At 36.2% G+C, this 23,828-nt stretch overlaps 2 protein-coding genes and 1 pseudogene across 10 annotated transcripts; all 3 read left to right on the forward strand.

Annotated features, from left to right (window-relative positions):
- Positions 1-1,045: 1,045 nt before the first annotated feature.
- Positions 1,046-6,142, forward strand: LOC149025093 (Rubredoxin-like superfamily protein). Its single transcript, XM_089145310.1, has 6 exons — positions 1,046-1,399; positions 1,495-1,574; positions 1,689-1,739; positions 4,927-4,993; positions 5,209-5,288; positions 5,454-6,142. Exons 1-6 carry the CDS (start codon positions 1,228-1,230, stop codon positions 5,514-5,516), a joined length of 513 nt encoding a protein of 170 aa, XP_089001436.1. The 5' UTR covers positions 1,046-1,227; the 3' UTR covers positions 5,517-6,142.
- A 3,885-nt stretch (positions 6,143-10,027) lies between these two features.
- LOC149025094 (putative receptor-like protein kinase At5g20050 pseudogene) lies at positions 10,028-11,965 on the forward strand (annotated as a pseudogene).
- Positions 11,966-16,642: 4,677 nt separating this feature from the next.
- LOC149025095 (alpha/beta-Hydrolases superfamily protein) lies at positions 16,643-23,793 on the forward strand. 9 transcript variants are annotated; one of them, XM_089145317.1, is made up of 13 exons: positions 16,643-17,313; positions 17,446-17,493; positions 17,636-17,708; positions 17,850-17,877; positions 17,985-18,082; positions 18,346-18,466; positions 19,516-19,552; positions 19,653-19,722; positions 19,846-19,950; positions 20,287-20,437; positions 20,622-20,704; positions 22,854-22,947; positions 23,184-23,793. In XM_089145317.1, the coding sequence occupies exons 5-13, from the start codon at positions 18,052-18,054 to the stop codon at positions 23,266-23,268; spliced, it is 777 nt and encodes a 258-aa protein (XP_089001443.1). In that variant the 5' UTR covers positions 16,643-17,313; positions 17,446-17,493; positions 17,636-17,708; positions 17,850-17,877; positions 17,985-18,051; the 3' UTR covers positions 23,269-23,793. The 9 variants fall into 9 exon arrangements, with proteins under 9 accessions (XP_089001443.1, XP_089001445.1, XP_089001444.1 ...); XM_089145319.1 differs by having other exon boundaries at positions 17,860-17,877; XM_089145318.1 differs by having other exon boundaries at positions 17,446-17,464.
- The last annotated feature ends 35 nt before the right edge of the window (positions 23,794-23,828 follow it).

Raw genomic sequence — 23,828 nt, forward strand, 5'->3', positions numbered from 1 at the left:
ATACTAGCCGATACGTATCTATATTTGACCCAACCGATACGATACATCTCGATACGTCTCTCCATTAAATTACACTAAAATACATTAGCCAAAATGATATATTACTTGATACAGGACGATACGTCTCTTTAAAATCACCTTACCTTATCGATACTCGATACCAATTAATTTTTATTTTTATTTTTATTTTTACTATCTAAAATCCACCATCAGTTGCTAGTAGCGTTTGATTATCAGTTACCTAGTCCCCAAGTTTTACTTCCTTTTACAGATTTGTTTTCCCTTCACATTATCGTTGAATAGTTAGGAACAATCAATATTGATATTGGATGCGGTTCTCTTTTAATAATATTCTAAGATGTTAGAATTAGTGTTACATCAAAACCAATTCAAAGCCACTTTCATGATATTAATATAATTTTTTTACTTATGGGTCTTTTTAGTAGACTTCAAACTAATGTTGAGTCCCCTTAATACAATATATTACATGTGGGTCTTTAATCGCTGTTAAGTACATATAAATTTCAAATATAGAGGGACCAAAATACCTATCATATTATATTTAATATATTTTTTCTTTTTTAAATATATATATTTTTAATCATATATTAATGCTTAATAACCAATTATTTATTTTTAAAATCATATATTAACACATTGTATTATATAATCTGAAGGACATTTTTGTCATTCCATGTTTGATTTGAATATACTTAACGACCGCTAATAATATTAGTCTATTTGGGACCCACATGTAATATTTTGGTTTTAGGGGACCCAACATTAGTTTATGGTCTATTAAAGGGACGTACACATAATAAAAATTTTATTTATTCAATCATACCAAACTTATTTCTAATTAAGTAATATATTATCTTAAAAGAGGATCTGAAATAGTAACCAAACGGATCTTATTTATCATTCATACCATTTTATTATAAATTTTTTGTAGTAAAATTTGTTCAAAATAATTGATTATCCTTAAATTGGTCCTAAATATAAATATGCCATTGTAAGAGCCTGATTCTCATTTCCGATCCTCATCGTCAAAGGGGTGAACCGGTGTAGTTTTTCTCTTTTTAAGCCCTACTCAGTCTGTCAGAGGGCGAGAGAGAGAAAGAGAGAGAGAGAGAGAGAGAGAGAGAGAGAGAGAGGGAGAGACACAGAGATAGACTTTGAGAAAGAGGAGTTGGGGGTGACCTGCGATCATCTGAAATACATCTCACGATGTGGAGACGGGCTTCTTCTCACCTCCAAACCCTAGTGACATGGCGATCTGCTCTCAATATCAATCGTTCCGTTGTCGCTGGACACAGAACATTGAGAAATCGAGCTTTCATTTCTGGGTCATCGCCGTCCGCATTCCAGAAGACTGTCCGTCTTTTCTCATCTGATTCCGGTAACATCATCGAAATCCCCTTATGTTTTTAGATCTGTTGATTCGTTAATACTTTGTTGTGGACGGACGTGTAATTTGTTTTGGATCCATGGCAGCCTCCATGAAGAAGAGTGTTGAAGATGTAATGCCTATTGCCACCGGGCATGAGCGTGAAGAGCTGGAGGCGGAGCTCCAGGTTGACAACTTTCCTTCTCGCCTTTTTTTTCCTCGTTTTATTTCATTTAGTTCTTTGACTTTATAATTTGGTGATTGCGAAATTGTAGTAATTTTATGTGTTGTTTCTTTTTAGGGGCGGAAAGTTGTTGACATTGATAATTTCGAAGGGCCTTTTGGCACCAAGGTTAGTACGCAGTTGACTTGTTATCCCCCTCAAGTTCATGTCTGATTTTTGGGTTTGAAGTAAAATTGTTGTTACGTGCAAGATGGCCAAATTGGATTGTTTTTGAAATTGCCCGAATGAGTGCCCAAGTTGAGAGTGCTGTTAGTCTCCTAAATCGGTTTTCCCCTTAACTTCGTGGTGCTGGTTGATCCTTGATTCACTGTATTCGATGATTAATGAAATATTTTTGTTTTCATTGTCGTACTTGTTACTTCTAAGGTTGTACTGCAGTATCTTTGGTGGCACTGCTGTTACTTGTTGTGTATTTCACTTCTGTTGATACATTATCAAATTAAAGCGTGATCTTCCATGAAATTTCTCTACGTTTCTTCAAATTCCCTGGGATTAGGGGCACCTTTTTCAATTAAGATTTATTAGAGTAGTCTTCTCACTTGGTGTCGATGAAGGCTACCATAGTATTTGTTTATGAAGGAGATGGAGATAAACATGCCATATTTGCCCAGCCTTGAATGTAGTTGAAGCGGATATTTTGGGAGATGTCCATAGTTGGAGCCTTGAAACTAGACAAACCACTTTTGATGTTATTCAAGTTAGTGGCCTATTGGCTGGATTTATTTGATACTTGGGACTGCTATTGCCCCTGTGGAATTTGCTCTTTTTTCCTACCAAAATTGAAAGATATCTTTCTGATAAAACAGATTTTATCTGAAGTCGTGATGATAGTGAAAAGATGCTTGTCCAGTTTGTCACAAGCACCAAGTCATTTCTTTGTTTGGAAAATGGCTTTAGTCTTCATTATCTATTGTGTAACTGATTTTATACTTACTCCTGCTTTGGTTTGTTGGTCTGGAGGTTATTTTTTGAATATTCTTTTGCAGACTTGGTTAGTAATTTGAGATATTTTATATTTGAATCTAATGGAATATTCATATATGCTTCCAAATGCAACTTGGTTGCTGATTCTTATTGGTGAATGCAGATACTTCTTGGATGATTTAAATCTGAGATATTTTACCTCCTTGATGTAGATGAATTAGAAAAGTGGGCATTTTCCTCTGGAATAAGCTTTTGGTTGAGTTTTACATACGTTGGGCTTTCTAGTGTGTCTTTGTAGTATTCTGCTTTAAGCGCCTAAAGTATGCATCAAAAAGTCAGAAATATGGGATTTACTTTGTTAGTTTAATTAGAGTCCGTTGCTTTCATTATTTAGTTTTTAAGTCAGTTTATGTTTCTTTGTTAATTATGGTTTGCTTTAGGTCTGTCTTTTCTTTTGAGTTTTAAATTTATTTTTTTGGGGCCGCTATATAAATTTGTAAGAGGTAGCAAATCTGTACATGAGTTTGATTCATGATTTAGCTTCTTCTTGCCTTTGGGTCTCTGGCAATCTGAATGCATCCTGCTCTGATGATTTCAAGCTGGGGTTATTGGTGGTGAATTCTGTTAGATCTTTTGAATCCTTTCTCTTATTTCACATTGAATTCTGTTTTCCTGCTTTGACTTGAATTTCTCCATATCTCTTCTTGTAAAATTGATTTCTAAATTCTATTCAGTTATTTGTTGTGCTATTAGCTGTGAATCTCTTGACAGTTAAAAAACTCAAACCTTTGAATAAATTATAAAATCTACTGTAACTAGGATATTTCCAAAGTTGGTTTACTCCATTCGCGTGAATCTGAGTATCAAATCTAGATCATACTTTGCAGAAATCTTTTCAAAAAAATTCCAACATTATTTGGCCAGTCAGACTTGTTATTGGTTTTCTATACGGATAGTTTGTCCTGTTGCAAACTAATCGCTGGAGTTGCATTATCCTTTGCACCATAAAAAAACATAAAATAATTCTCCAAATTTTGAAAGCTTATGGGAGTAGAAATTGTAAGGCGGTTGTAATCATGGCTTCTGAATGTGTTTTACTGGCTGTTGAATTGAAGGGTTGTTAAATAAATTTTGAAATTCTGTGGTATATTTGTAATCACCTTTTGAATATGCTGGTTCTTTTTCTTTTGTTGTTCTATAAGCTTTTGTGTGCTTGTCTGTTCCTTTTTTTAATTATTTTTGAGGCCTGGTTTTTTAAATTAAAACTAAACTGATCTGTCTTTACAAGTTCAAACCATGACTGTTGTCTTGCTCTTTCTAGATCTGGGGGAACTAAAATTATTAAAGCAGCAATATTTGTCTTCTTCATGGATGTTCCTTCAAGCATTTCAATTTCTAATCCATGTTTTGTATTTAATAATGTTGCCATAGAATTAGTGTCGTCTCCTGCTGAATGAGATCACATTGTGGTTTCCAATTATTTCACATAAAGATAGTCAGGAGCCTTTTAAAATTTAGATCTTGATGGGCATAGAGATTTGCCCCAAGCTCATTTTTTGGGGGTACTATTGAGTTTGATAGTGTATCTGTATATTCATTTCTTGGTATCCTGATTCATGGGATTGGCTTATACTTCAGTAGAAGAGGATGAGGTATTCTAGACATTTGTTCGTTGGTGAGGGGAAAGTGATGAGCAAAGATGATGCAGATGTGGAACTGTAGAAGACTAGATGTTTGATCTTAGTGGCGAATGCTTGGATGCCTTGCACCTTGGATTGGATGTGTATTGACCTTGATGCTATCAATGCCATTTTTCTTTAAATGCATCCAGTTTGTTTTATAAATAGATAGCATCCTCTTATTCTATGCAAAGATGGCAAAGAAGATACTTGATCTGTAGAAGACTAGAGGGCTGATTTTAGTGATATGCTTGGATGCCTTGCAACTTGGATTGGATGTGAATTGACCATGATGCTATCAATATAATTTTTTCTTACCCATCTGTTTAATTAAAAGATAGCATCCTCTGGTTTTGATTAACATCCTGAGAATTGTCCAAATTGAAATTTGATTTGTCCATGATAAGGGAGTAATAACTGGGTTTAAGCATGTATGCGGCAAGTGTATTTGTGTTTGTAATGGATAATGAATGGTGTGCCCTGTACTTACATGGTTAAAATGTTGGGCCTATTGATATTAACCAATTAAGCTACGTAACAAAAGGAATAAAATTTTGATGCTTGTTTAATTTCCTGTTACGTTGTTAAATGTTCTATGGCAGTGTATTCATTGACATTGACAAGTAAGTGGTGGTGGTTCTTGTACCATAATCTCATCTCACTTAGCATCTTGTCATGTTGTTTACTTGTAGGAATCACCTGCTATTATCAAGTCATACTTTGACAAAAGAATTACTGGATGTCCTGGTGGTGAAGGCGGTAAGTGCCGTTGGTGTATTATGGACTGACGTCAATTTCATTTACAAGGCTTTGCCTGTTTTCCAGTAAAAACCATGTAAAAGGAAAGTTTTCAAGTAGAAACCATAATTTGTATTGCCTTTTACCAGGGTGGCAAGTTTGATGAGAAGTAAATCTTATTGTGAATCTTTGATCTTTTCGTCTTGATAACATCAAGTTCTCGTTATATATTCCAGAGGATGAGCATGATGTTGTTTGGTTTTGGCTGGAGAAAGGGAAGCCACATGAATGCCCTGTGTGTGGTCAATATTTTGAGGTAAGTGTATGAATGAGTAACTAAAGATAACCAAAAAGTGAAGAAGTGTGCTGTAGTTCAATTGGAATGTAGATAAAGTTGATCTAAGCTCAGGTTGTGGCTCATAAATCAATTTGCTTTTTACTAGTATTCTTCTTGATTTTCTTTTCTTCCTAATGTTTGCAGCTGGAAGTGGTAGGTCCAGGAGGACCACCTGATGGACATGGAGATGATGATCATCATCATTGAGGTATTGTGCAACTTTCCTGCTGAAATAAGATTGGTGGGATGCTGAGATGGTTTGTGTCATACATTGTAGCTACAAACGGCTCTTTGGTTTGTTGGGTGCATTTTCACTTCTCTTGCACATGTCCAACCAAGTTTGGGGTTGGTGATTTTTTGTTGTCTTGGCTTCATAACTAAAACCTTTGGATTTTTTTTAGCCTCTTAGATACATCATCAAAATAATTGGTAGCTACATTGTGTTTCTTCAGGGAAGATTTTTTTGTCTTCAAGTTATAAGAACCTGTACAAACTATATTATACTTCTTGTCTACTTGAGACTTGAAAACATTAAACACAGCTATAGATGCAACTAGAGCATCAATTAGCAAGAAAAAGGGTGGAAAAGAACATTGCTTTGTCCATGGTTATTTCTTTCTTAAGTTATCGGGTGCATTGCTGATAAGATTGCTGACAAGAGCACAGAAAGATTTAGAAACCGGAACCGAGATTCCAAAATTGACAGACAATCCTTTTAAACAGAGGGATTGTATGCTAAACTACAAGCTGAAGAGGTTTTTAAGAAGCACGTATATCATTTGCTAAAACGCACATAAGATGTAGGCAATTCTTTTTTACTTGTGATACGGTCAATCCCTTTAAACAGAGAGATCCCAGGATAGATTTGCAGTTGCATTTCGTGAGTTCATTTTTGCAGTGGGTTGCACTATTCGTATCTACACACAGTGAGTGTTTTTAGAGATCGCTGATCGATCTCTACTGTTGTTTTGTTTGATCACAGTGAGCAGTTTATCAAATTCTAAGACTTACTTGAAGCCAAGAAAGCCTTCAAAGTGTTAAATATGGCTCTGTTTTGTGCACAAATGGGTTTTTTTTTTTTGTGGGTAGCCACTCTGAAACGGGCCTTGTTCCATCCACTACTGATTTTTGAGGGCATTACCATTGCCAGATGTGGAAGCAGATATGGTTAATGGTTTGGTGGTTTGTGCCTGCGTCGTCTCTCAAGCTGGCTCACGAGTTTGGGTTTCAAAACCACATTTTTTCACTGTCACAGACTCACAGGCATATTGCATTACCATGCATGATCTCAGTCGCACAAACGTCAGGGTCGTGCCACGTAGGAGAATATTTTCTTTAATGTTTCTTAAATTAAAGTATAATTCCTAGAATAAACATTGGGCATCATTTTTTTTTTCTTCCTCTTTTTTGGTAGACATTGGAGTTGGACCATCATTAATAGTCATACAAAAAAACTAATTTCTCCAAGTGGGGAAAAGAGTTATTGTCAAAGTTTATACTCTAGTTGCAATTGTTTAATAATCGTATTTATTATATATTAAAAATAATAAACAATGATGCTTCATATGTATGAAATGTTTTCAAGTTTTAAATAAAAAATATGATTTTTTTTTTTACATTTGTAAATGCATCATAAAACAAAAACGTTTTTACGCTTAGGTCTTCTTAGTAGAGCATAAACTTTAGGTTGGCTTTCTTTAGTGTAATAAATTATGTCTGGGTCTTATAGCAACTAATATCTTTTCTTACCGTTAAGTTATTTTTATATTTTAAACAAGAATGAACAAAATATTCTTTAGGCCTGAGTTTGTGACTTTTCGGCGACGTTCGTCATTTCGCTCTCTAGCGGAACCCGAAAAACAGCGAATTTCATCCAATATTTGCGCTATAATGTCACTGTAGGTGACATAAAATGTGAAACTTCAAGTTTGCAAAGATGGGTTTGGAAGGAGAACTTCAAGAAGAGAGGGAGTCAGTCAATCAAGGATTGGAAATTGAGAGAAATGCATCTACTAGAGACGACAGCAAAGTAGCAGTTGTCACCAACAATGTTTGCAAATCCACCTCCGATAAACATGTGGGTGAAGGGATTCTTCGTTCTTCCTGCCTAAACTACCGTCGAAAACCATTGCCAGAACCACATATAAAATGGAGAATTGCACCAACGGTCATTTGTTCAATTCCTCAACAACCCATTTCCTATTAATTAGTGGTGAAACCAAATTTGCATACACCTGAAATCCCTATCCTCCTTCTGCATCACTTTGGAAGTCTTCTTCTTCGCAAGCACAAAAACAACATGATCCATGTCATCATCATTCATAAAAATCTGAGAAGAAATCTCATCCTTAGTGTATATAATCAAATTACAAACTTGAGATATTAAATAATGCCAATTTTGAAGCTCCAATGTGACCACCAAGCCCTGATAGTACCTCCTCTTGCTGCTAGCATAAAGCTTAAACCCATTTGATAAGTAAAAATAATGATCGCGACCCAACCAGGTTGGACCATGGTCTGTTTGGTTAATCCAGGTTGAGACCAGAACAAGAAGCCAACCTAAAAGTTCCTTGAGCACAAAGGAACTCGACAATTATGGAATGAGGTGTGATCCTGCCAAACTCTTATTAGGGGAATCAAAACCCTATGAGTATGCAGCCATGAAGGAAATTAATGAATTAATCTAAATGACCCATATATAATTTATTGCATTAAGGGAATCCAATATTAGTTTGCATTCTATTAAGAGGACCCATACGTAAAAAAAAAAATTCCTATTCCAATATTAATGTGGTAAGAATATAAAAATAATAAATATGGTGAAAAAGTTCAAATTACAAGCTGGTTTGTATATTAAGTAAGTTATCCATAGTTAAGTTTCATTGTTAAATAACTTGTAAAATTACCTAAATACCCTTACAAATCATTCCCCATCATAAAATCTTGATTAATCATACAATTCCTCTCACAATGTTTCTTTGAATCCCAAAATCGAAAGGAAAATTTTCCATTATTATATTAGAAATACAAACTGAAAAAAGGAAAGAAGAGAAACTCTCTTATTTAAAAAAAGGGGCCCAAAAAACCCCCCCAAAAAAAAAACCAAAAAAAAAAAAAAAAAAAAAAAAAAAAAAAAAAAAAAAAAAAAAAAAAAATTTTTAACAAAAACTCCAAAATTCACAATTTCTCATTTTAAATGGACAAAACCACAATCTATTAACAATCTCGAGACCTGTATAAACAATTTTCAGTCATTTTGATAACAAAGAGGTTTGAGAAATTAGTTCTTCAACTCTCTAAAATCAAAAGTTTCAATTAAATCTGAAACAAAAAAGTTCAGACTTAGAACTCCTCCCTCCTTTAGAAATATTATCCTGTATGCAAATTTAGCTCCAGTCTTCAAATTTCCTCCCCAAATGGGGTTTATTATGTCGAAAGATGAAAGCAAGGAGCAAAGTGTATACTTTAAAAAAAGAAAAACAGTTAACACCGTCACCTTGGCTGTTAGCCTGTTAACTGCCCAAAGGATATTACCATTTTACCCAGATTAAGAATATTAAACAAAGTTCATATTCTACCTTTTCTTTTGCCCAAAAACTCTTTACTTTTACAAGATGGGTAAAGTGTATCTCTTCACCCATCTTCTTCAAATTCCAAACAACAACCGGATCCATCAATATGGAAGAAAAGAAAACCCAATTTCTGCTCTTTCTGAAACTGCAGCCAGAAGCTCGCCCACAAATCCATGATCATGTTTACGTTTACTAGACCTAAGAATCTGTAATTCAGGTTTTGACAAAAATTAAAAAAGACCTAAGAATTCTCTCTCTCTCTCTCTTCATCAACCTCTATAATTTTGAAAATAAGATATAAGAAGTATTTGACTCAGTGTAACTGTGTAAACATAAAGAGCATTTTGGTACCATCGATTTTTCTTTGAATTTAAATAATTAGTTAGAAATGGTCCTTAATGTTAATGGTACTACCAACCAAATTTCTACAAGGCTTTTTGCTAAACTTGTGGAAAACCACCTCAGTTGTTATTTGTCCTATTTGATTTGGATATGTAAATTTATAATTGAATTCGAATTTGTATAGTTAAGCAAATTTTCAAATAATATTCTATCCGAATTCAATGCAATAGAATTGATAGAAATTTTTTTAATCTGAATGGGGTTTTCAACTATCCGTTTGCTTCCCTATATTTGAGTATTTGGCCATGTCCTGTCCCATAGAATCTTCCGCTCAAGAAACTTATAAAATCGGTAAAAAAAAAAAAAAAACCCCCCCTCCATGCAGATGACCTTCTGAAAGAAAGTTTAAATTAACACTCTTTTATTACCAAAAGATGTGGGGTGTAATCAGCAATCTTGTTTCTAAAATACAACTTTTAATTCTGATATCTAATGTACAAAGAAGATGAAAACTTAAGATGAAGATGTGGGCTTTTGAATGAAAGAGAAATGAGATATTAACTAAAGATACGTGTATCACATGAACTTTGAAAGAGTCAGGAAAACTCATTCCTGGTTTCTTCTCTACTAAACAATAAATATAGCGAGTGTTTTTTGCATCCCAAAGGCCACAATTGCAGCGTTGAAGGTTGAAAGGGTCACCTAATGTTTTTAAATTTGAATATTCAAATGAAAGTGACCCACCCCTTACAGTTGTTTCAAGAAAGCAAGGACCTTCCCAACACTAATATGGTTTGACAAAAAGGAAGAAAGAAATGGAGATCATCAAAGCAATAGAAAGTTTTGCTTCATCATTCTACTCATGATGGAATCTAAAAAGGCTAAAATCATTGCAGTGGGTGCAGTAATCTTCCTCGTTATTGTGATCGGTGTAGCGCGATTCTTCCTTAAGCTCTCAAATGCTTTCTTCCTGATTGCTGGAGCTGGTACTGCAGCAATTCTTGCAATCCTTATATGGGTGTTTGTCCAACACCGCAGAGATTTGGATAATTCTAGGAGAGTGGTACAGAGTAATTCAATTTCATTAGGATACAGCTTCCTCAGGAGATTAGCTGGTGTTCCCACGAAGTTTAAGTACAAAGAGCTTGAGGTGGCAACAAATAAATTCCAATCATTGATCGGTGAAGGTGCCTCTGCTACTGTTTACAAGGGGAAACTCGATGATGGCGTGCTTGTTGCTGTGAAAAGATTAAATGGAGAGCAGCAGGGAGAGAAGGAATTCAGGGCTGAGGTTGCAGCCATTGCAAGCGTGCAGCATATCAATCTTGTGAGATTATTTGGGTACTGTTGTGTAGCCGCAGGGCCACAATTCCTTGTCTATGAATTCATTCACAATGGGTCATTGGATGCTTGGATATTCCCCCATGGAGGCAAGCACAACGGTCTGCGTGGATGCTTACCATGGGACTCGAGGTTCAGAGTAGCAATTGATGTTGCTAAGGCACTAGCATACCTTCATCACGATTGCCGGTCTAAGGTCTTACACCTTGATGTCAAGCCTGAAAATATACTCCTGGATGAGAATTTCAAAGCAGTGGTTGCTGATTTTGGATTGTCTAAATTGATGGGTAAGGATGAGAGCAGAGTTATGATGTCGATCCGGGGGACTAGGGGTTATTTGGCCCCTGAATGGATCTTGGAGTGTGGTATCTCTGAGAAATCTGATATTTATAGCTATGGTATGGTGGTCCTAGAGATAATAGGTGGCCGGAGAAATGTGCGGTTGATGGAAGTTGAAGATGAAAGGTGCTGGTCCTACTTCCCAAGGATTGTGTATGAGAAGGAAAGACAAGGAAGGCTTATGGAGATTGTTGATCAGAGACTGGTTCAAAATGGAGGAATTGATGAGAGGGAAGTTAACCTCTTAGTTCATGTCGCTCAGTGGTGCATTCAAGAGGACCCCCAGCTTAGGCCAAGCATGGCTACTGTAGTTGAGATGCTTGAAGGGCGCGTGGTGGTGGAGAAACCTCCTGAAACTGAAATGATCATCGTCGACCTTTTGTCAATCAATCATGAGCCAACCCTTGGTCATCTTAGAGTAATGAAGACAACATCTGGTGTTCAGTATGAGACCCCTTCCACATCAAGCTCCACAATTAACACGCCCATTCAATCTGGTCGCTAGCAGTGAGAACTTCTAAGGCTTGAGTATGACCTATTGATTTGATTTCAATTTCTTATCTACACTCAGTAACATTTTTATGGTAGTAGATATTACTTCCTACTTTGAGGGGTCCTCATTTGTAGATTGATCTCCTTTGGGAGCTTCAATGCTTTGGTTTGTTGAAAGGGTATCTAATACAGACACTAGCTATATATTGTTGTTTCAAGTATGAACATCTTGAATATTCGAATGTATTCATATCTGTACTTGATTCAAGCAAAGGGAGAACCATCTAAATGCCTTTTCTCTGCATTAAATTCTCTGTGTTTTTTCATCAAGGTGACACAAACTTGATGAGAATCAGAATAGTATTGGATCAAAAGGATGCTACAGACAAAAACTTCCCTATAAGAGAGAATATTTTTTGATTCTGTTCCATAGGATGACAGAGAGCCAGAGAAAAAATTGATATGATATCACTCAGCTAGATTCCCTTAATTGATAAACCAAGTTATTTCCGGATCATTCCTATAGAGAAAAGATGAGAAAGACACTACAGAAGACATTTCTTTCATATCTCACAGCAATATTCACTAGAGATCTCATTTTTTCTTCTTCTGGGGAGGTACTTGAATGGTTTCCCAAGACCCATCATTCTCCATCCAGTTTTGTTTTTTTTTTTTGGTAAATATTCTAGATAAATTTTTATTGTGAAGTTCTTGGCTCAAGGTTCACACATATAAAGAAAAGCAGAAGAATGGCATAAGTTTGGATTCCCTAAGAATCAAATAGACAGGTAAAGGTAGATGACAAAGGCATTTCAATTGAAGTGACATTTTTTGGCAAATCAAGCTTTTCCTTATCAAAAACAGCAGGCAAAACTAAATTTACCACTACTAAACTTTTTCCTTCTACCCAAATTAGATGGTTGTGGTTACTTGCATTTGAACTGAACTTTGGTCATGTGACATCCTGGTCAATCAGGATACCAAGTGAATTCCTACTTTGATGTTATGATAAAAACCATTAGAAGTAGTAGTCAGAAAATTACAATCAGTTCAAAACTACTTCTGAGATAAGTGATGGGAGGTAGAAGATTAGACCAAGTGGGTTCAGCATTCTCCCAATCCAGGTTGGAAAGCTGGAAGACAAGCAGAGTATGAAAGCATGGTGACTGTTTTTTCCTGATGAAATTACTAACCCTGTGACCGTATTCAGTTTTGGCCAGTTGAAATACTTGATGATATTCTTTTATTTTGTGATGTTACATCCCCTATGCTTTTGTTATTATTTCTCATATTTGCAGCATTGGGTTTAGCACTAATGATTGATCTGTTAAAGATGGAGTATTTTCTCCCTTCTCTCGTAATTTCTCATACATTGCAGGCATCTGGGTCCTCTTTAATAGATCAAATCTTTCAAGTAAATGAGCTGTAGAGGATGCAGCAAATGCAAGGTTTTCAAACATTTGCTATTCTTTGGAAATTCAATTCCATTTCCAGATAGTACGGAAGGATGACTCTCCAGATTTTTTCATATGTTCTCAGTCCCCTGCGAAGAAAAAAAGGGAAAAGGGGGGGGGTGTGTGGAAGTTGACACAACCTTCAATCTTATAAACCCCCAAGACCATCAGTCTCCTCTGTTTTCTCTGTAATGTTCTAGATAACTTTTCATTTGTGAAATTGGCTCAAAGTTCACACAGCCTTCAATCTTATAAAGAAAAGCAGAAGAATGGGATAGATTTGGGTTCCATGAGAATCAAATAGACTGGTAGATGGAAAAGACTTTTCAACTAAAGTGACAGTTTTGGCTCAAATGTGTAAAACAAGCTTTTCCTTATCAAAAACAGTAGCAGAACAAAAATTACCACTACTAAACTTTTTCCTCCTACCCAAATTGGATGGTTGTGGTTACTCAATTTTCAGTTAAATTTGGTCATATCCCCCACCAAGAAAAAGGGAAACGACTCCACCATGTTAGTTACAGTGTTGTGCATGGCTTCAGGCATGTGCCTCGGCCTTTTCAGGATTCAAGGACTACATAGGAAGCTCACAAATATGGGGTGATCAGGATCCCCGAATTTCTAACATAATTTTCAAATGTAAACCATAGGAAGTAGTAGTCAGAAAATCAAGAATAGTTCAGAACAACATCTGAGATAAGTAATGGAAGGTAGAAGACAAGACCAAGTGGGTTCAGCAAGCTCCCAATCCAGGTTGGAAAGCAGGAAGACAAGCTGAGTATGGAGCATGGTGACTTTTTTCTTTATGCAGTCACTAAACTGGCGACCATATTCAGTTTTGACAGTTTGAAATACTTTTCATTTTTAACTCCACATCAGAAATGAGAAAAGCATCTAATTGTCTTTGTGCAGTGTGAAGCCTGAGATTATCTATGATATTGTACATACAAGTTCAAGAGATGAACTATGCTAGGAAGGACAAACTGAAATGATTCCATTTCTCACATGCTTCACAGGTACACCTAAATGCATAAATCCAATCTTGAAAGAATCACATTTTTCCAACTTGGCACCAGCTGTACCTGAAAATTATTGTTCCCAGCCACCTTGCTGATCACCAGGGACTCAGCAAAAAACAAACTGAAACTGAAGAGTAACATCTAAATAAAGAACAGTCTACAATAATGATTTGGATTTATCCCTTTTTTAATCCGACACCGAATGACCCATCATAGGGGGTCCCCTGATACAGATTGTACCTTAAACTACCAGATATTGGGAGCCCTACAAATGGTAAAGGATGGCTAGGCTCCAAAGGCTTCAAATTATGAGTTGAAAGAAACAATGGTGTAGTGAAGTATAAGTGTATAACATCCAAAGAAAGATTATTTCAGCTAACCTTACAGTATTTGAGAACTACAAGAATTTTCTATATCTTTAGCTATCAAATCCAATGGATTAATACTAACTAATCAAGTAATATTGTCAAGCACTGCTTTTCCTCCTCTTCTTTTATTTATTTATTTATTTAGAGTTGCAGTATTGTCAATCTATCTACCATCTAGAAGGACCTGGTCACAAACTGGAACCCAATGTGTGTAGAGATGCAAGAATCTGAATTTTGGTTATATCAACCATGACATAATTGAGAAAACTGCAAATGCTACATCCCATATTTAATAAAGATCCTGCTGTAATCTCTAAATTTGGACCATTCTTGAGCAATTATTTTAGTGACCCATGAAACTTCTAATCACTTGTTATAAAGTATTAGTGGCAACAGCATATGTTGTCTCACTAATAAATAAAAGAGAAGACAGAACTACAAACAGCTCTCTAACCATCTCTTAAATACATAGGAGATTTTATACTCTAGCTATTATTCTGTTTTCTATTATGGGTGGGGGTAGGAGAACAGTTGAAAAACTAAAAGCATGCCTTAGATTTTACACTTTTCTCAGAATCTTAAGTTATATTCAATGATTATCATACAGACATATATTCCATTAGGGTGGCTCTATATATTCTTTTAGGCATGGACAATCTGGGAGTATCTCCCATGCTACACCAATGGTAATACAGAGAATAATATCAACTATATGGAAGAACAGACAATACATAGATTGTGTGATCTTAATCTCTCTTCTCATTATATATTGTTTCACTACTTGTTAATGGTTTGACAATGTCAGTGGCTAACATATGACCAGCCTTCCCCACCACCCACTCCCAAAGAAGAAAAAGAAAAACCTTAAATTATATCTTCCCCTTCTTTTTTTCTTTTCTTCTAATGAGGCATATCTGAAAAGTCATAGAAAAAGGAAGGATTTGCAAAAGCAGTTTCCCTTTTGTCTCCAAACAAACCCTGGCCTTGAGCCTGTTAGCAAAATTACAGAAAACGACCTTACATGATAAAACCTTTAAGAAAGTATATGCCATGAACTGTGTAGTGTTATGGCATCAACCATCAATTTTATTGTAAACGCCAAGTGGCAGTGTTCTTTGCATAACAATTGTCATAACAGAGAATCTTATCGGATAAATGGTGCATTGATTTATCACACATACGTATGTCACTTTGAGACGTATGGTATTGTGATGGCAAAGATTCTTTACGTGAGAAAAACCTGTTTTAGAAAATGCAATGTGTGAAAAAGAGAGTTTCATGTATTTTGGATGCAAGGACTTTCAGATTGAGAACTGAAATTCTCTTCACGGATTGTTGTTTCATCTTCTTCATTCCAATAAATCTTTAACATACTAAGATGAAACCTGACCTGAGATAATTATCAAGTAATGTTAATCAGTCATGACTTCATCAGCTAATTGATCAAAGCTCTTTTTTTTTTCTCTCTCTTTCCTCTCTTGTTTGAAGATTACAATTTGTGTATGATTGCATAATCTGTTGCAATTTTTTTGGATGGGACTTTTCTTGACTCAAAATCAGGTTTAATGAAATTTTATATTTTTGTGGAGGCCAGTGTTGTTGTATTTCAAAAGATGATCAAACTCATCATCTTCACTATCATATCAAAGGAGACTTTATGCCGTAAGCAAGATGTTTTGGATTTCTCTCCTACTTTAATAATTGCCAATTGACCTTCCAAAGTAATGTCACACTGTGAAGATATTAGCAATCAATAGATTTCTAGTTCTATGTTAAACATCGAGAATAGTTGCTTAATTCTTTTGATTATTTAGTTAAGATTTCTCTTCTTCATTAAAAGTCATTTGTATATTTTGTTTAGATGTAACATCTTTGTTTAATTTAATTATCTATTATAATCTTTGGTTGTTTTTATAAAAATAAGATTAAATTCAAGCCAAATGTGCAAAATTTTGTTTTTTTCTTTTCTTAATATTTAAAAAAATCGCCTACTCTGACATTTCTTATTCTAAATTAAATTATATCATTCTCGATCAAAATCTTCAAAATTTTAAATATCTTGTCGTCTGGCCATGGTCAGAACTCCTTTTCAAAAAATATCCAAAGGGGGGTTTCAGTTCTTTATCAGAAGACCATGAGAATATTTATTGTCTAGAAAAGAGAAAGTTATGAGAGATTGTCACTCATGGAGGAGAGAGAGAGAGGGAACAAGACAACTTCTTCACGGTGATGGAATCTTTTTAGCTGCACCTCTGTAAGAAAATGCTCACTGTTACTTACACTGGGCGGAGTTTTGTTGGTTTCCTCAGGAATAGTTCAGATAGTGATACCTTTACTGCAGTAAATCCTTTTGGTTCAATCAGTAACAAATCTTTTTGTTTGCCTCAAATCCTAAGGAAAAATTCAAAAACAAGAAAGATCCTCTGATTTATTATATTCCTTCTGCTGCGTGGGAGTTAATAGTCCGAAAGCTGATTGGATTTGGTAAATGTTAAGCAAATTTCATGTCCGATCATGGAAAGTTGAGAACCTAGAGGTCTTGAATGATTTGGGTTTGAAACGAGGCATGGAATTTTGATGGAGGATGAAGCAAATAAAATAGAAAAACCAGCCCACATCGTTTCTTCTACTCTGCTAGCCGACCTTCAAAGGATTGGCGTCTCTGATTCAGAAAAGGGAAGAACACGACGATGATCAAATGGGTTTGAAGCAATCAAGTTTGGTTTGGTGTTGATTGAACCAAGAACTGATTTTGATTTTGAATTTTGAAATATGAACCATCAGATCCTAGGGTGTACATGTGGCACCATCTGATAACAAGATAACACAAGCAACATGGCTTGTCAGGAAGTAGAGGATCACGATCCTGAGAGGGTCTCGTGGGAAATGACTTGGTTTTGGACTTTTTCGTTCACTCTGTCGGACACTGTAATTTAAACAAACAAAAGTTTGAAGCACAACTGCACAAGCACAAGATTCACAAGAAAGCAAAAGGGAAGGAAGGGAGAAAAAGATCATATGCTTTTCTTTTCTGTCTCGTCCACAGCAAAAAACTCAGGTCGCCATAAAAAATTCTGGTAAGGAAGTGTAACGCCAACTTTTTTTATTTTTTATTTTATTTTTGGTATTTCAATCTTCAAATGTTTTTATTTTATTTTTCTCTCTTCTTCTGTTTTCGAGGGCTCTTGATTACTTTCATCCTTTTCCAGATCTTCCTATATCTCTGAGGTAATGCGCCGCTTTCTTCTTAATCAGAGGTGATGTATATTTGTTAATAGACCAATTGAAACTTTTAATCTATGGTTTAAGGGTGCCCATCAATCATCTTAGTAATTAAGAAATAAGCGAAATTGGGTTTTATTCTTTTCATGTTATAGAAATATTCTTGAATTGTTGCAGTTGGGATGCTTTAATTTACCCACCGCCACCAGCTTAGATTCTCTCTCTAGTTCAATTCTGGAGATCCTCTCAGGTGGGTGGGCCTCATTCATGCGTGATGTGCTTTGATGTGTTGTGGATTCTCTGCTTACAAAAGATTTCTTGCTTTTCATCCCCTTTCTTTATCTTTCCTTTTGTGGGTGCGATCGGTGCCTTTCTCTTTCTGAGCTTATAGGCGGTTTCAGGAACGGTGCATAGCTGGTGTAAGCAAAGAAGAGTAGCTGATGCAAATTCATGGATTTTATTCCCTTTTTCACCCACCAGTAGGGTATAAATAGAGATTGCCAATTTGGGTTTTTCTTCACTGCAGGAGTTGTTCTCAATCATTGCTGAATAGGAGAGGGGGACTTGTTAGTGCGTTTCATCGGGCTGTGGAAATGAGCTTCTCTACCAACTCTCTTGGTTCAGGTTAGTCTTTTACTTCTATACTCTCATGTTTATTGGGTTTTGGTACTAAGTGTGGTTTTTGCTTGTAATGGAACCCTTTTTATGGTTTCTTCCTTTCCCCCACTTCTTTCTCATCTTAATGTTGTTTGTAACATTTTATGGTGGATTCGCATAATTATAAATGAGTAGTGAAGTTGTTGAGTGTTGGCCTCTATGCTTATGTATATTTAGTTCATCTTCTTCCTTGGTCCTTTTGGGCTCACTGTAACTGAATTGAGGCGAAGTTTCAGGTAGTAGGACTGGTAGAAGGACATTCGAATTTGGAAGGACCCACGTGGTCAGGCCCAAAGGCAGACACCAGGCCACTATAGTCTGGCTGCATGGTCTTGGTGATAATGGATCAAGGTATTATTCATGTTTCTCGGTTGCCAATATCAAAATACCAATCATTATGGGATGGAATGCACACCAGGTCTTTGGTTAAATAGATCTTCATGCTTCAGTGTATCTTGTAGTTCTTTCAGTAATATTTGTATCTTTTGTACTGTCCAGTAGTTTGATAGTTCATGGGTTGCTAGACGTACATGCATGAGCATGACTAATAAATAGTATATGAGATAGAGACTGGAGAAAGTCCATATAATTATCATCATTATTGTGCTTGTTGTGTGCTCTGTTAGCAACTTTGTTGAGATTCTATTCTTCTTCCGTTTGCACCAGGCGTATACCTTGTTTGCAAATGGTAGAATCTCTTTATTGCATAAACAAGAGAAAATGGGTAAGGGGAATGTCAAGGCCTTGTCCTGTTTTTCCTGGCAAGTTGTTCAACTTTAAGATTAACCAATTTGAATCACACCCTTCCGGTCAAAATTCCTATTCTGATTGATTCTGTATTGAGAGTGCAGCAGTACAATGAACTAAATAAAACCTGATTGTTTGTCCTTTCTCTCATTCTTTCTTTTGTTTTGAACTTCAATTCGGAAGAAGTGAATATGCCCAAAGGCTTTAAGAGGGGACCACTAGTCCACTATCTGGGGTTGCCCAAATAACCTAGCAAAGAGATAAGTTGGTCTTCTAGGTAGCTTTTACCAAATTTTATTCTTCTAATATTTATCTGAGTACCTAGTAATCACTTTTCCTTTTTGAAAGTATAACACAACTAACACCAATTCTCTGGATGAATAAAATTTTGAGTCCAGTTCAATTGGGTTCATCTCATTTGCATGCTTCAGCTGTGGGTGTTAATTTGGCATGTTTCTATTTAATGTGGAGGCTTATGCTCTGTCATCTAAAAAAGTAGATAAGATAGTAAAATTCCAGCTGGTGGCTTTTGAAATTTTGCTGCAATAGCGTTCAAACTTCTTAAAGACTGACAGCACCTATGCCAGTACTACTGATTATATTCAGTGAGATTAACAGATTTTCTCCTTTTTGCTTGCGGTAAATTTGTGCAGCTGGTCTCAGCTCCTGGAAACACTTCCTCTTCCAAATGTAAGGATAATAAGGATGTTATATTTTGCATAACTATGTACCTTCATTCATATGATTGTATAACATGATTTCCTATCCCAATAAATTTATCATGACACAGATTAAATGGATATGCCCAACTGCTCCTACACGACCTGTAGCAATATTTGGTGGATTTCCTTGCACTGCATGTAAGAATAATTACTTTAGATATGATGCTTTCTTTTACAGTTCATTCATTGTGATTTCATGCATGAGCTGCTTTCAAGCTGAGCACTAAAACAGGTTCTAATATTATTTGTTGATTTGTTCAGGGTTTGATGTAGGAGACATGTCAGATGATGCTCCTGACGATGTGGAGGGTTTAGATGCTTCTGCAGCACATGTTGCAAACTTGTTGTCGACAGAACCTGCTGATAGTAAGTTTTTTCTTTTTCTGGATGAGTGATATATGTGATCCTCTAAAAGACATTAGTAGCTTTAGACTTCGAAGTTTCAGCCTGGGCTAACAATTTATTTGTCTCTAACTTTTATGCTTCCCCACCCTGAGTATACTTGCTCTTGTAGAAAGTTGGTATATTTGATTCTTAGATAATTGAGTGAATTTTGGCCAGGGAGGCAATTGTGATTCAATTGCTGACTTTCTAGCCTATTATTTGTCATTGCTAATTTAGTGAGAACAATCTCTTTTCATAACATATATGTTATTGGTGTAACTTCATAGTTTATGACTGTGGTGCTTTCTTTATAAACAGTCAAACTTGGTATTGGAGGCTTCAGCATGGGTGCTGCCATTGGACTTCACTCTGCGACTAGCTATATTCAAGGGAAGTATGGAAATGGCAACCCCTACTCAGTCAACTTAAGTGCTGTTGTTGGTTTAAGTGGTTGGCTTCCATGTTCAAGGTTTGTATTTCTTGATTCTATTCAATTCAATGATGCCCTCACTTTCAGCAAAATTGAGACCCCTCAAGGGAGAGAAGAAAAAAGAAAAAAGGGGGAGGGGGAGGGGAGAGGGAATGTGCTCATTTCCTCTATATAGAGTACTGCTGTGCATGTATGTTCACAAAAAAAAAGCTATTGTTTTCAGGAGTTTAAGGAACAAGATGGAAGGTTCACATGAGGCTGCAAGGCGTGCTTCATCCTTGCCTCTTTTGCTATGTCATGGCAGAGGTATGTTCTTCTTTTTCTTTTTTGGATGAATTGCAGAGGTATGTTTATGCTCTTTCATAGAAACAATTATGTCACTTGAAAAGTTGTTCTTAGCAACAAATTCAGGAAAAAAAACCTTTACTTTTGTCTCCTTTCCAACATAAATTTTAGTCCCCAGATATATTAGCATGGCCTTGGTTTTTCCCCACCTTGACCACCTTTGGGTCACCTAGCTGCCTGGACAACTATGCTCTTTCTTGAAAATCTGTTCACTCTTAGAGGCTAAGCTCAAATTTTGATAATCTTGTTGCTCCTTTTTGTTCCTGTAATTCATTCTAACTGGTAGATCTGGTGTGCTGTTTCTTCTGTTCTATAATCTTCATTATTAGGTCGTCTACATCTTGTTTTCCTTTTTAAGCTTAGATGATTCAAGATAGATGGTTCAGCCACCCTTGGGAATCAGCCGTGCCATATTAAGTTTACTTTATTCTTCTAGGTGAGTAGAGAAGTGAACATGGAAGTATTAAATGTATTATATAATAAAAAAAATGTCATGGTCCCTACCACCTAAAAGCACGTGGGGTTTGCTAAGGTTGAAAACTTGTAGCCCAGCTGATGTGGGGGTGGCACATATTCAACTGACTTCCAGGGACCATGGCCTTGTGGGGACTCTAACCTAGATGTCTTTGAGCATTGTTCCAATGTTCAAAGAACATGCCTGAATTGCAGCTATTTAAAACCAAATTAGGCAGTATATGCTTGACCACACCAAATCAGGACACAGAATTCAGTCCTGCATGAAAATGCTATAAGGTGGAATTAAGGAGAAATCTAATGATTCTAAACCCAGTTGCAATCTAAAGATTCTAAACCAGTTGCAATCCATTATGTTCATTGTAATCATCTAGACCACAGAATTAACTTAAGTTGATTTGTTTTCCCTAGGGCTACTTCTTTGGTGAAAGCACATGTTTGAAATTTTTGTTCATGAGCTTACTTAACGCCTTCTTAGCCTTACTATTACCCCTCAAGGCAGGTTGCATGGTAGTGGTCTTCACTGGTTTTGTCAGTGGTTTTCTTGCAAATGATACTGTTTCCTTATTTTATTACATATTGGTGCTACTCCTACCATACTTTGGCCAAGTCATCTTGGCAATGCGATGCTATTTATGTGTAATCTCTTGATTTTAAACATTCTGCTTTGTCAAAAGAGTCCTCAACTTTTTTACGTACCGTATGTCCTGTCCCTCCTCTTCCTCTCTGTGTTTTTGAAGGAAGTTACTAGTCAGCTGTTAGCAGGTACAAACAGCACTGAGTGTAGGTTCATGCCTTCATGGTATGAACTTTAGAACATATATCAACTTACAAGCAGAGATTCCATTTAGTTAGTGCATGACATCCACAAGAAGCATTTTTGGGCTTCAGCGCCTACTCAAAAGGGGGGGTGGGGGTATACTTAGCTTCAGTTAGCAGCTGTTAGCAGGTAAAGACAATTTGGAGCCTAGGTATGAACTGCTGAAGACATAACTTACCGAGCTGATACTTCCTTTTCCCTTTAGTGGGCATAACATCCATAAAGCATGCAGTTAGTCTTTGAGCCCTTCAACTTAAATCTATGTGGCTATAGCAGAGAGCATATTTAGCTTCCCCTCTACTTTGTCTTCAGGAACTATCTCATTGAGGATTCGATATAGTGTCATTGTCACTGTTATGTGTGAATTATTTTCTTTTTAGTTTAGATTTATTTCTCTTAGTTGTGAAAGGAGTCCATTGCTTAGCACAATGCCCTTAGTGATAAATGGTTTGGGCGATGGTCCTAGTCAATTGTACAACAATAGCAAGCCTTATCCCAACAAAATGGGGTTGGCTACTTGGATCCTTGCCTTCCAATCGGCTCTATTTGAGTTCATGCTAAATACAAGACCTAAGTCATGCATAACCCTTCTCACCATTGCTCCTAAGGTTATCTTAGATCTGCCCCTAGCTCTTCTAGCTCCTTTGATTTGGGAACCTTCATAATGAATCCACTACTTATAGGCATCCATCATTTTACGTTTAGTGTGTTTTTGCACAACCTTTTATGATATGAATTATTCTGCGTTCTGTTGTCTTTGAAAGCATTTTTATACTGCTATTTCACCGTGAATTGTATGCTTGTTTCCTGTTGCAGTTGATGATGTGGTCCTCTACAAGTATGGGGAGAAATCTGCACAGGCCTTGGATACAGCTGGGTTTCGTAATCTTACATTCAGAACCTACAATGGGTATCAAATTGTCCTTTTCAAGAATTACATTTTGCTTTAAGGATAGTCTAATTGACACCTTCAAAGGTGTATTTAAAATTTTAGACTCATTTGATTGCCCTTGGTGTTATCTCTTTAAGTTAAAGTTATGAAAGGGTCTTTGGAAATAATTTGAAAATGACTTGTCTTTATGTCATTATCAAAAATTGAGTGAAAATTAATGTGCAGTTTTTTAGAGTATTCATTTTACTGTGCAGGCTTGGCCACTATACTGTGCCAGAAGAGATGGATGAGGTCTGCAATTGGCTGAATTCAACACTGGGGCTTGATGGGTCTCGCTAATTGCAGAACAATTTCTCGTTTTCAAGTAATAGCTAGTGAGGAAGAGACAGGAAAGATAGAAGGCATTCGCGATTCAGTTTGGGGATGCAGAGGGGAGGAACAAAAAGCTGTGTAGGAGTATAAGTGGGTTTTTAAAAGAGTAGATATGGATTTGGGTATATGGTATAGTGGCATAATTGGTCCTTTGTTAAAGAAACTTTTGAATTTGCTTTTTCCTTTTTTGCGGGGATGGGAATTGTGGTTGGGAAGGGCTTGTTGCTCCTAGATGAGATTGGTAATATGAATCTTAAATTTTATGGATATGGAATTTTGGGATTCGTTGACACTGCAAATATCTTCTGTAATGTGTGTAATTTCGAAGGATGCTGTGTGCTCCTTACATGCAATATTTTGGTCGGATTATTATACAGATTTTTCCAGATCAGTGGAATGGAAACTGAAAATAGATAGCACAAGAAACTCCAGTTGATTGAAAATCTGTGCCCTTTGGCCAACTTTTCATTTTTACCTACTTCAGCAACTTAGCAGTAAAAGATTCAGAGCTGAGTTCGACAACCCCC

Source organism: Hakea prostrata, chromosome 2, assembly GCF_041222555.1.
Source record: "Hakea prostrata isolate BN-2017 chromosome 2, UWA_Hpros_2, whole genome shotgun sequence".
In the NCBI taxonomy this organism is placed as follows: Eukaryota; Viridiplantae; Streptophyta; class Magnoliopsida; order Proteales; family Proteaceae; genus Hakea; species Hakea prostrata.